At 42.4% G+C, this 13,652-nt stretch overlaps 1 protein-coding gene and 1 long non-coding RNA gene across 4 annotated transcripts in view; one reads left to right on the top strand and one right to left on the bottom strand.

Moving 5' to 3' along the window:
- The window catches only part of LOC144596495 (echinoderm microtubule-associated protein-like 6), a 207,639-nt gene extending 205,413 nt beyond the window's left edge, over positions 1-2,226 (bottom strand). For both annotated transcript variants that reach the window (XM_078404836.1, XM_078404837.1), the window contains exon 1: positions 1,816-2,226. In XM_078404836.1, the coding sequence (XP_078260962.1) occupies positions 1,816-2,012 (197 nt within the window). In that variant the 5' untranslated portion in view covers positions 2,013-2,226. The remainder of the gene's footprint in view (positions 1-1,815) is intronic.
- Positions 2,227-2,314: 88 nt separating this feature from the next.
- Positions 2,315-13,194, top strand: LOC144596911 (uncharacterized). 2 transcript variants are annotated; one of them, XR_013547662.1, is made up of 4 exons: positions 2,315-2,427; positions 12,239-12,299; positions 12,808-12,903; positions 13,010-13,194. It is a non-coding gene; the product is annotated as an uncharacterized LOC144596911 (long non-coding RNA). The 2 variants fall into 2 exon arrangements; XR_013547661.1 differs by lacking the exon at positions 2,315-2,427 and adding an exon at positions 11,866-11,969.
- The last annotated feature ends 458 nt before the right edge of the window (positions 13,195-13,652 follow it).

Genomic DNA, 13,652 nt, shown 5'->3' with positions numbered 1-13,652 from the left:
TCCCAAAGACTTACCAGAAGAATTAGATTTTTGTGTAACATGTCAAATAACTTCTTTTAAACTGTCTTAACTGCATGATAATTTGTTCTTATTCCATTTAAGAATACCTGAAAATTGCACAATATATGCTTCGGAGTTTATCTATCTCCTTTTTGTTGGAATTATGTTTAAACACTGTACTGAGAGACTAAATTCCAAATCGTTCAGGGTATCGGCTTTCACTGACCCATTTTCAAAATAGTAAAAGAATAGAAAGTGCTGTAATCCTAATGATCTTTCTTTTTACTGAACAGGACATGTCCCAAAACATTTGTAGGAGGCCATTCATGTTGCTATGGTGACAGATTAGTTCATTTTACCCTCTAGTTGATAAAATATATTTTAAAATATTTTTCAACACTGTGTTAAGTACGGTATTGCCTAATATTCAAACAAGTAATATTCCAAATAAAGATAATGGTTTTGAAAACTGATATTATTCAATAGTTATTTTCCCATTCTTCCCCCACACACACATATACACAAACTCTACAAAACAATAGCTCCATATGCTAGATACAGCCAAGTATATTTCAGCTTGGTGTACAATTCCAAATTGTTGAAATCAACGTTTAAAAAATAACTCAACTTCACCAAATCACTGCTAAATTTCAAGAAACAGTGCAGTATTAAGAATTGATTTGCTATTTCATTGGCACACAGAGCTTTATTTAAACAATGAACATTTTATAAATCATTACTTTTAACATTTGGAATGATTGCCCCAAGGACAAATGATGTAGGAGGCAGGCAGATAGCATTGGTTGCTGCATTTTGAACTCAGTTTTGTTGCATTTCCTCTTCTGGTGATTACGACGTGCCAATTTCAAGATAATATTTTACATTCAAAGATCCACAAATCGCCATGTATCACTTTTTCCCCAAGGGAACTGATAAGGGTATAACAATATTTAAATTACAATGGCAAAACATGGATGAATTTGAATTAACTTTCACGGCTTTTAAAATATCTTACATTGATTATAGAATGCAAATTCCAAAAAGTACCATTATTTTTTCAAAATAGGCCGGTATCATTAAGATGTAAACCTCGCAATGTGTTCCACCGGACATTGTCGCTGTATTGACTACAGCAACGGCAGTACTGGGTAAATACAGATTTGGCTCAAGTCAAAATTTATTTGCAGGAATTTATTTCGACATGATAAGGACACCTTCCTGTAACATATTTTTGTTTAGCTTTCGATTTTTAAAAATAGATATTGCATTCTACAACAATTCCGTTCACCCTCCCGTTTTATGATACCGAATCCTTAATTCCGCTTATTTCCAATACAAAAGAAAATATATTTATCGGACTGTAATTTGATTCGACAAGTTGCAATGAAACTACAGGCAATTCAGAAAACCTACAATATCATAATTTAACAGTAAAGTCGAAGCTCTAGAAATCTGCGCCTGAATTCCTTTGTAAATGAAGATCGAAAAGCTGCTGGAAATATAAAATATGAACTTAAAATCCATTTCTATATGGAAAAGTCACATCTAAATTATATTAATCTATTAGTTAATAATAAATGCATTTATTACCCATGGGTTCATGCACAAAGATACCTACAAATCGTCAAACTGCTCTAAATTCATACATTTATCATCTTATAAAAACAAATGCTAATCTGCATGACTAGCCTGTATGCACGTTGTAGAAAAATATTAAGTTGCTGATTTTAGTAACTATTCCAATCTTTATATTTATTTTTGCAAACTGTCATATTTTGTGAAGTGTCACGTTTCATTCCGGTTCATGTACACTACCTGATAATGTCATCGTTGTGACCAAGGAAAAATTTCTGTGTGTGTTCTCTGGCGTTATACACAATTCCCACTCCGGCAACGAAGTAGACCACCTCCTTGGCAGCGGTGTAGTATAAATTATTCCGGCATTGGTGACCTCGGTAACCATAAACCCACTCTAATCGCAGCTGGCATTTCGGTGCAGTTCTATCAGCCATTTCCTTTTCTTCCTGATTTGTTACTCCTGTCCCTCTCAAGCGCTCTGGGGAAAGGGCTGCTGCAAATAAACGCTTGCAAAAACAGGTGTGGTGGTAGGGGGAGGGGTCGTTTAAAAAAAATAAAAAAATGTTTTTATATAGACTCGTTAACTCAAAATTGCCTCTGTCAGAGGCATATTAAGCAGCAGCGATGTGACGGGGATGCTGCAGCAAGCGGTCGCTATTGAAGGACAGAGCAGCGCTGTGCGCGCTTGTTACCAGGAGGCGCGAGGGGCTTAGTAACGACGCACAACGGCGGTTGACGCCCGCGAACGAGAGGCGATGGGCGCGCGCGGCGCGCGGGGGCGACCGTTGGCTTCGTTCCCTCGTTGCTGAAGACAGGCTCTAAACGTCGGGGTAACATCAGAAGCGAAAGGTGTAGAATTAGGCTGTTCCATCTAGTCTACTGGCCATTCCAATCGTGGCTAATCTCTCTCTCTCTCTCTCTCTCTGTCTCCCTCCCTCGAAACCCCATTCTCCTGCCTTCTCTCCATAAACCTCTGACACCTGTACTAATCAAGAAACTATTTGATGGGGTGGTACCCGGCAGCATCTCTGGAGATGAGCTAATGGGTGCTGCCCAAAGTGAGTGAGACCCAAAACGTCACCCATCCTTTTTTCTCCAGAGATGCTGCCTGTCCTGCTGAGTTACCCCAGCATTCTGTGACTATCTTCGGTGTAAACCGGCATCTGCAGTTCCTTCTTACCACGCTCTGTTTAGTTTAGTGAAAAGCATTTGTCATGTGCTAACCAGTCACCAGAAAGACAAAACATGATTACAATCGAACCATTTACAGTGTTATAGATACATGATAAGGGAATAACGTTTAGTGCAAGGTAAAGCCAGCAAAATCCAATCAAGGATAGTCTGAGGGTTAACAATGAAGTACATAGTAGTTCAGCACTAGGAATGATGACTGATGTTTTGGCTCGAGACCCTTCAGGCCTATTTGGGGGAAAAATCATTTTCTTTCACAATGATTTAGGGATTAATGCTTTTTTTTGCATTTGCCCAACCCTCCCCATCATTCAGAGTTTAAGATGAACCTGAGGGGTGACACAAGGATGAAGGGACCATCAGAGAGTGAGGTCCAATGCACCTCCACTGTCAGAATGAGGCATAATGCAAATTAGAGGAGCAACACCTCATATTTCGCTTAGACAGTTGTATGAATATTGACTTATCTAACTTCAAGTAACCCTTGCTTTCCCTCTCCATCCCTCCCCATCCCAGTTCTCTGATCAGTCCTCCTGATTACATTTTATCTTTGTATGCTTCGTTGTCATCTTACCCAGCTAACAATGATCTATTCTACATTTTCCTTGAAACCTCATCCCCTGTGATGTCTCATTTTCACACCTTACCCTTCCATATCTCTGTGTCTCCCTCTCCACTGACTCATTCTGAAGAAAGGTCTCGACCTGAAACGTCACCCATTCCTTCTATCCAGAGATGCTGCCTGTCCCGCTGAGTTACCCCATCATTTTGTGTCTATCTTCGGATTATGTTTGAAGTGTGGTAGGAAGGAACTGCAGATGCTGGTTTACACCGAAGATATACACAAAATGCTCAAGTAACTCAGCGGGACAGGCAGCATCTCTGGAGAAAAAGGATGGATGACGTTTTGGGTTAAGACCCTTCTTCAGTTCATTTCACCCATTTCTCTCCAAAGATGTTGCCTGTCCCGCTGGGTTACTCCAGCATTTTGTGTCTATCTTCTATTACGGTTGGAGTTCAGATGTTCATCAATGTGACTGTTGCATTCGATTAAACATTTTAGGCAAAAATCATATTAGACAATTAATAACACAAATATAATCAAAGAACATAACATATGTGCAAATTCAGTTAAAAGTTATTGGGTATTCTTCCTATAGGTTTCCATGCCAGACAGCTTTTTCTTCCTCAGGTTCATCTAGCCATGCATGATTTATTGGGATATCGAGAGATATTGAAAGATCGCCTCTGTACTACTTCTGAAAAGTCATGTGTTTCCATTCCCTGGTGTTATCCTTACTGAAACCTCTGAAGGGAGTTGTGACTGCCCTTGAAAAGTGATTATTGCTGAGTTGAAAAGCTTTTTGGCCATTTAGTTTATAATTGTCCTTGCCATGTGCACATTAATTGCCTTTGCAAATTGTGTGAAGGCCTGATTTTGTAGTTACTTGTTAAGAGCAGTGAGACTCCACATGTTAGCATTATAATATTTTAACTTATCCATGATTATCTTCAGCAGTTCCATAAGTATTTGATGGGGTGTTTCGTTGGTGCAGCTAGTGAAGTTGCTGCCTTGTGGCTCCAGAGATCTGGGTCTAATACTGACCTTTGGTGCTGTCTGTGTGAAGTTTGCACATACTTGCTGTGACCAAGTGTGTTTCCTCCGAGTTGGCATAGACTCTGGGCTGAAAAACCTGTGTCCATGTTGTGTGATTCGTATAATTCTACTACCATTGTATTGTCTATGCCTAGCCTCTTATACATGTGTACAAGACAATCTGAAAATTCAATCCAGACCTTTAATGATAGAACAGAAAATTGTCCTCTACAATTTATTCACCACCCAAATTTTGTACAGAACATTTTTCAGAGTTTCTGCTTGACTTCTGATGAGTGTCACTTTGAAACATAATTCATTAACATAATCTTCTGGAATTTTTTGAGGATGTAACTAGGAAATTGGACAGAGGAGAGCCGGTGGATGTAGTGTACCTTGACTTTCAGAAAGCCTTCGACAAGGTTCCACATAGGAGATTAGTGTGCAATATTAGAGCACATGGTATTGGTAGCGTACTGACATGGATAGAAAATTGGTTGGCAGACAGAAAGTAAAGAGTGGGGATAAATGGGTCCCTTTCAGAATGGTAGGCAGTGACTAGTGGGGTACCGCAAGGCTCGGTGCTGGGACCGCAGCTATTTACAATATACATTAATAACTTGGATGAAGGGATTAAAAGTAACATTAGCAAATTTGCAGATGACACAAAGCTGGGTGACAGTGTGAACTGTGAGGAAGATGCTATGAGGTTTCAGGGTGTCTTGGACAGGCTGTGTGAGTGGGCGGATGCATGGCAGATGCAGTTTAATGTGGATAAGTATGAGGTTATCCACTTTGGTGGTAAGAATAGGAAGGCAGATTATTATCTGAATGGTGTCAAGTTAGGAAAAGGGGACGTACAACGAGATCTGGGTGTCCTAGTGCATCAGTCACTGAAAGGAAGCATGCAGGTACAGCAGGCAGTGAAGAAAGCCAATGGAATGTTGGCCTTCATAACAAGATGAGTTGAGTATAGGAGCAAAGAGGTCCTTCTACAGTTATATAGGGCACTAGTGAGACCGCACCTGGAGTACAGTGTGCAGTTTTGGTCTCCAAATTTGAGGAGGATATTCTTGCTATTGAGGGCGTGCAGCGTAGGTTTACTAGGTTAATTCCCGGAATGGCAGGACTGTCGTATGTTGAAAGACTGGAACGACAAGGCTTGTATACACTGGAATTTAGGATGAGAGGGGATCTTATTGAAACATATAAGATTATTAAGGCGTTGGACACGTTAGAGGCAGAAAACGTTCCCAATGTTGGGGGAGTCCAGAACCAGGGGCCACAGTTTAAGAATAAGGGGTAGGCCATTTAGAACAGAGTTGAGGAAAAACCTTTTCAGTCAGAGTTGTAAATCTGTGGAATTCTCTGTCTCAGAAGGCAGTGAAGGCCAGTTCTGAATGCTTTCTAGGGAGAGCTAGATAGAGCTCTTAAGGATAGCGGAGTCAGGGGGTATGGGGAGAAGGCAGGAACGGGGTACTGATTGAGAATGATCAGCCATGATCACATTGAATGGTGGTGCTGGCTCGAAGGGCCGAATGGCCTACACCTGCACCTATTGTCTATTGTCATTACAGACTATGTTAAACTGCTCACTGCTGCCAGAATTACAAGAGTGTTCACTCTTGGATGGAATGCAAGATAGAGAATAAAGGTCAAATGCACATTTGATAAGTGGAACTCAATTATTCGGACAGCTGCCCAAAGACGATTAATCTTCCAGCTGGCTCATTTCCAGAAAGCCATTCATCTACTACATTATAAGTTGGCAAATGAAACATGTCCATCTAATAGCTCTTTTTATTTTCCAGGATCTCTGCATTGCTGTCATGACCAGCATTTATTTTCCTGCCTTAAATAACTTGTGTAGATGATGGTGAAACCACCTTTAAGCTACTAAATCCTAATGGTGAGGCTATGGCCACAATGTTGGTTGGGAGGGATTCTGATCCTGTGGTGATGAAAGACCAGTGATACATTTCTGAGTTACAATGGTTTGTAACTTGGAGGGAAACTTGTTGGGAATGGTGTTTCCACATGCCTACTGTTGATGACAGAGTTCATAATGCAGTTGGAATAACAAGGATAAGCAACTGTAATGCATTTTGTAGGTGGTATGCAGCAGCAGCTATGTACCAGGAGGGAATTAACATTTAGAGTGATAACTTTTCTTGCCCTGGATGGTGTTGAGCTTCCTATAAACTGATAGCGCTGCACTCACCCAAGTAAGTGGAGAGTATTCCATCTCACTCCTGACATGCACCTTGTACATGATGAAAAGACTTTGATATGTCAGGAGGTGAGTCACCTCTCGCAGGTCTCCCAACTTCTGACATGTTTTTGCAGCCATTGTTTGTAGAGTAAACCCTCATTATAGCGGACATGGGGGGGAATGGTGTTTGTTATGGCCGATTATCCACTATGACCAAGTAAGGGATTGCCGAGTAATAGAGTATCATTGGACAAGTAATAGAAACAAAGAATTGCAGATGTTGGTTAATAAACAAAGGAACACAAAGTGCTGGAGAAAATCAGCAGGTCAGGCAGTATCTCTGGAGAATATGGGTAGGTGATGTTTCGGGTCGAGACCCTTCTTTAGACTCTCGGTCTGGAATTGGGCCTGGAATCCAGGAAAGTTGATCGCCCCAGCCTGCTGGCGGCCGGGGGAGAGGCAAGCATTGGCGGAGTCATTGGTTGCAGCCATGGGTGGCCGGAGTGCAGGTAAGGGTTGGCTGTGGTGGTAGCCTGGAAGCGGCCGAGAAGCTGTGTAGACTGGCAGTGGTGGCAGTAGGTCTGGCCTGGAAGCAGCCGGCTAGGTGGTGCAGACCGGATTCGGCAGCCTGGCCTCATGATGAAGGTCGGTAGGACTGATCTGGAAGTGACTGAGGTGGTGGTGCAGGTTGGCAGCAGTTTTGATGATCTCGGCCTAAGAGAGACCAGGGAGGCAGTGAACGTCGGTGCTGCATCTTCCAACGCTGCTGCGGGCTAAGCCTCATGACGGTCGGGTGCGCAGCGCAATCCAGCGGTGGGTCTCGACCTGAAATGTCACCTATCCATAGTCTCCAGAGATGCTGCCTAACCTGCTGAGTTACTCCAGCACTTTGTGTCCTTCATCATTGCACAAAGGTCCTTCGAAGCAATAGCTTGTCAATTTTGATGGCCTCCTGTTGTGTAACAGCCTGGAGTGTTAAAGAGACAATGGTGTCTAATTACTGAGGGGACATTCCATCCACTATATCCATTCTGTGTAAAGAGGTCTGTAATAATGACGATAGACTGCATGTGGATGATTCATTTGAATTTCTGCTCATTGTTAATCCCCAGGGTTGTAAGAGTGAGGTACTCTGAGATGGTAATATCAAAATGATTACACTATCTCTTGTTGGAATTGGTCATTAGCTCACACTTTTGTAGTGCAAATGTCACTTTGAATGTTGTCTAGGTCTTACTGCAGACAGATATGAATTGCTTCATATGCTCAGGAGTTATGAATAGAATTGAACGTGTACATATTCAGTTTACCTATTTCATTTCCAGCCTAAACACAAAGTTCTGGTGTAACGCAGTGAATTACACAGCATCTGTGGATGGAATGGTTAGGTAACATTTTAGGTCGGGACCCTTCTTCTGACTGATTGGAGTAGAGGGGAGAGAAAGCTGGAAAAGAGAGGTGGGCACCGGACAGAATCTGACAAGTGATAGATCAATATAAGTGAGAGGGATTTGATTAGCAGATGGTTGTCGTAAGTGGCAAAGACTAATGATGAAATAGAACGAAAAGGAGTGAAATGTAAAGCCCAGGAAAGGGATATTGGTGGAAGGGTAGAGAATGTGGCAGAAAGGAGCAGGAACATGTGAGAAATGGGTATACAGGGGGCACAGGAAAGGGAGGGGTAAATAATTAATTTATCATGCTGTTGGCTTTTAAGCAACCCATGAGGAATATGAGGTTTGAATCCTCTAGTTAACTTGTGGCATCACTCTGGCAGTGGAGGGGGCCAAGGACAAAGTCAGTTTGGGAACGGCAGGAAAGATAACAATGTTGAGCAATCGGGACATCTCACAGGTCTTGGCGGACAGAGAGTGCAAGTGTTCAACAAAATAGCTACATAGTCTTTATCTGATCTGGCGGATATAATGGAGATCACTTCAGATGCACCAAATGCAGTGTACAAGGTTCTCGCCTTATAATGGAAGGAAGGTCAGTTATGGATTACCTGTCTACGTTGCCCGGAGAAATTCTTGCAGTGAGTCCTGGAGCTGAGATGATTGATCTCCAACAACATAGTATCTTACTTTGTGGAAAATATAACTTCAACCATTGGAGTGTTTTCCCTTTGAGCCCATTGACTTCAGTTTTACCAGGTCTTTTTCATGCCACAATCGGCCAGCTGCTGCCGTGGTGTCCAGAGTATTCAATCCTACCTACTCCCTGGAATTTGGCTCCTTGGCCCATGTTTGTACCAGGGCTATGATGAGATTTGCAACAGGAAGGTCCTGGTAAACCCAAACTAGGTATCGGTGAGTAAGGGTTGCTTGATGCTCTTGTTCACAACCATCTTCCACAACTTTGCTGATGTTTGGGAATAGTTTAGGCAACAATTAGCTAGCTTGCATTTATCCTAGTTTTTTGAGAAGTGCAGGACTGAGCATTTTGTCACATTACTGTAACCACATTGTTACCAATGCTGTAAACATACTGGAATAGCTTTGCTCAAAATGGAGTATGTTTTGGAATAATATAAAGCATAATGACTTTTGTCCATTTTATTGCTTTTAGCTGATGAATGATCACATTAATATCAGGTGACAGACTGACTATAAATATTAATTATTAATTCTCATTTTTAGAGAGTTAAGCCAAATGTATAATTCATAGTAAGTCATACAAATGAAAAGATTCTAAGATTATCAAAGGAACTGCAAACTTTCTGAATAAATGAAGACACGTAGTTAAGACCCGATAAATCAGTTGTATATTTTGACGCTTCATAGGATTAATTTGAAAATGACTAGTAAAGAAAATTAAGGATCTAACTGAAATTTATAATTTCAATTGACCTATGTCCTAGTCTCAGATTATGAGATTACCAGTTTAGAAATTAATTGTAAAAGTGAAAATAACATGACATTCAAAACATATAGCAGAAGAAACAAGAACAGAAAATGTGTCATGCATGCTCTGATTTCTGGCATATGCTCACTGAGTTTTGCAGATTCGTCACACTTATTATCTCTTGCTCTTTTCGGGGATTTTTTTTGCATTTTCTTCATTTATTTTTTCATATTTCACTCGACCATGCACCTTTTACGCCCGGTTTGATGCAGACAACACAGCGCCCACCATGAGTCCACAGGTGTGCAGGGGGACTACCACACTGTGCTTACAAATGGCAGACGTGAGGCAGTCCTTCAAAAAGGTCAACGACCGCAAAGCTCCAGGGCCAGATGGTATTCCAGGGTGGGCCCTCAGAGTGTGTGCTGATCAACTGGCAGAGGTGTTCACCAACATCTTCAACCTCTCTCTGAGTCAGTCTGTGGTTCCCACCTCCTTCAAAGCATCCATCATCGTTCCTGTTCCAAAGAAACCAGTAACCTCCTGTTTAAATGACTACCGTCCTGTCGCACTGACATCATGAAGTGCTTCGAGCGACTTGTCAAAACACCCATCTGCTCATCTTTCCCTGACACCTTGGACCCCCTTCAGTTTGCATATAGACCAAACAGGGCCACGGGGGATGCCATCGCCATGGCAATACATACTGCGCTCACCCACCTGGACAAAGGAAATACATACGTGAGAATGCTCTTTATTGACTGCAGCTCGGCATTCAACACTATTATTCCCTCAAAACTCGTCCCCAAGCTCCTTGATCTTGGACTGGAGACCTCCATCTGCGGATGGATATTCGATTTCCTGACGGGCAGGCCCCAGGTAGTGAGAATTGGCAGCCACACCTCTTCCTCACTGATCCTCAACACAGGCACACCACAGGGCTGTGTGCTCAGTCCTCTACTGTACTCCCCATTCACGCACGACTGTACTGCTAAGCACAGCTCAAACAGCATCCTAATGTTTGCTGACGCCACAACCATCTTGGGCCTCATCACAGACAACAATGAGACGGCCTACAGAGAGGAGGTAAAGGCACTAAACAGCTGGTGCCAGGAAAATAACCTCTCTCTCAATGTCAGCAAAACTAAAGAGATGATCGTGGACTACAGGAGACAGCGGGGGAGTGGACACCTCCCCATCCACATCGGTGATGCTGAGGTTGAAAGGGTCAGCAGCTTTAAGTTCCTCTGTGTGCATATCACTGAGGACCTTTCCTGGACACTGCACACGGACACAATAACAAAGAAGGCCCACCAGCGGCTCTTTTTCCTGAGAAGACTGAGTAAGTTTGGTACGCCAGCATCCTCACAAACTTCTACAGATGCCCACAGCCACAAATCACTACAGAGAGTGGTGAAGACGGCACAGTACATCACTGGCAATTGTCTCCCGGCCATTCAGGACATTTTCTACCGGCGGTGCCTGCAGAAGGCACGCAGCATCATCAAGGACTACAGCCACCCAGCACGCAGGCTGTTCTTGTTACCATCAGGCAGACGATACAGGAGTATGGCTGCGCTTACCACCAGAGTTAAGAACTATTTCTACCATCAGGCTTCCGAAATAAACACATTTCAAATCATATGTTGATTATTTTTAATATTGTGTTTTTAGCTATTTTTAATATTGTCTTTTTACGTTACTAATGTCATTTTTAAAATCTTATTTATCCTTGGAATATTACTGCTGAGGTAACCCGTTGTCTTGTCAAATACATTTCATTGTACTGTTGACCCTGTGCCAACCAACATATGACAAATAAAATGTATTATTATTATTATTATTGGAAAACAAGACCTACTGTTCGATGAAAGATATGGAAACAAGGAACTACAGGTACTGGTTTACAGAAAAAGACACTAAGTGCTAGAGTAACTCAGCAGGTCAGGCAGCATCTCTGGAGAAAACAGTTGTGATGTTTCAGGTCAGGACCCATGTTCAGAATGATTGGGGGAGGGGAAGAAGGGGTAAAAAAGCTGAAAAAGAGCAGGCACAGGACAAAGCGTGGCTGATAGTAGGTAGACACAGGCGATGGAGGTTTTAAAATAGGCAAATCCCTATCAACCAACCCCCCCCCTCGCCTATGTTCACCTATTACCTGCCACACTTTAATCTGCCTCTCTTCTTTACCAGCTTTCTTCACCGTTCCTCCCCCCCTCCCCTCTCTCCCCTCTCTCCCCCACAACCAGCATGAAGATGGATCCGACCCAAACATTTCTGTGTTCTCCAGGGATGCTGTCTGTACTGCCTGATCTGCTGAGTTACTCTAGCACTTTGTGTCTTTTTCTACTGTTCAATGAATCCAGGAGACATTAACAGCGGCCAATTTACCAACAAACCCACAAATCTTTGGGATGCGGGAGGAAACTGGAGCACCCGGAGGAAATCCACACGGTCATAGGGAGAACGTGTAAATTCCACACAGACAGCACCCGAGGTCAGGATTGAACCCAGGTATCTGGCACTATGAGCCAACCTCTACATCAGGTGAGACAAAGCACAGACTTGCAAATGCTGTGCCGAGCACCTGCTCTCTGCATGTCAGGGTAAACTCCACCATGTGGTGGAACATGAAAACTGCATCCACTATTCTGCTCTAATTCAAAACAGATTAGCAGGAAGAAACTAAAAATATATCAATTTATATATTTAAATTTTGTTGCTTAAATGCTTTTAATTGTTTTACATTTTATGTACATATAAATGTTAATTTTCAATGTTAAGTAATTTTACTATTTTTAATGATTTTTACATAGGAGAGTACATCACAGGAACACGCACATCTGCCCACAATGTCTGTGCTGATTGTGATGTCAGGTAAACTAATCATTTCTGCATGTACGTGATCCATATTTCTCCATTCCCTATATATCCATGTTCTACAATCTCCACTGGCAGTGAGTTCTAGGCATCCACCATTCTAGGTGGAGAAAAAAAAAACATACATCACCTTTAAACCTTCTCTCTCTGACCTTAACGCATACCCTGTAGTTTTTGACATTTCCACCCTGGGATAAAGGTTCTGACTGAGTAACCTAACTAAACCTTTCATAATTTTGTATACTTCCATGAAGTCTTCCCTCAACCTCCCATGCTCCAAAGGCAATCCATGTTTGTTGAATCTCTCCTTAAAGCCAATACCCTCTAATCCAAGCAGCATTGTGTTAAACCTCTTCTGCACTCTTACCAAAGCTTCCACATCCTTGCATTTAATTATCTTTGAATGGTCAGAAATATCCAGATGTTTTGACAGGGCTGTAGTTTACTGTCTGTGAAAGTAGTTTTCTAAACAGAACGTGTTTTGATCTCCTCCCCAATCTTACAGCTACTCACTGTGTGATAAGATTTCTACATGTAAAGCCCTGCGGTGATGCAGGGCTATGTTGCTGTGAGTCGGGCACAATGAGGGAATCAGCAAAAGGTGAATATGACCTTGATTCACAAGTGAATACCAAGCACAGACAACTGACTAATTTGCTCAAATTCTGGAATTAATGACCCCAAAGCCATATTTCTATTTCTTACAGAGATGGCCAGTGGAAACACTCAGTCAGGTTCAAACCCAAGACGATGGAGCTGTTGGACTGGTGTTAACTGATGCACTACACTGCCACCCTCATCTAGAAGGCCAACCTTTCCAATCACCTTATTGCTGCTGGGTTTCTTAACCACAGTCGGCAGTGCGGCAGTCGATGGGGACGCGGGGAACCACCGGGAGGGGGAAGAACAATGGAGGACCCTGTTCGGGGAGACCGCCGTGAGGTAGGGGAAGGGTGGAATAACAATTGAAGATCCAGGGGGGGGTGCTTTGTAACTTTCTCAGCGCCGTATGTGGCGACTATTTGCATACCTTGTTATGCAAGCAAAGAATTTCGCTGCACCTTGTCACATGTGATAATAAAGTATTCCATTCCATTCCAACCTATTAAATGGACTGAATTATGATTTAACTGCCATTGAAGTGATCAAGATGAGATTCATGCATCAGACCACCCAAAGTTGTAATAATCACACCAGACACCTGTGCAGCTGGCATTTATAAGTGTTTAACACCCCCTCCCCCAACCCCACCCCACCCCTAGCATCTTGCAACATCATCTTGGGGAGACAGAAACATTAACATTACTTGAAATTGTGGTGAGGGTAGGTAGAGGTACAGTGGGATAGGAT

This window comes from Rhinoraja longicauda, chromosome 9 (genome assembly GCF_053455715.1).
Source record: "Rhinoraja longicauda isolate Sanriku21f chromosome 9, sRhiLon1.1, whole genome shotgun sequence".
NCBI classification, from domain to species: domain Eukaryota; kingdom Metazoa; phylum Chordata; class Chondrichthyes; order Rajiformes; family Arhynchobatidae; genus Rhinoraja; species Rhinoraja longicauda.
The sequence above is the reverse complement of the archived record's forward strand: the minus strand, read 5'-3'. Positions and strand labels throughout refer to the sequence as shown.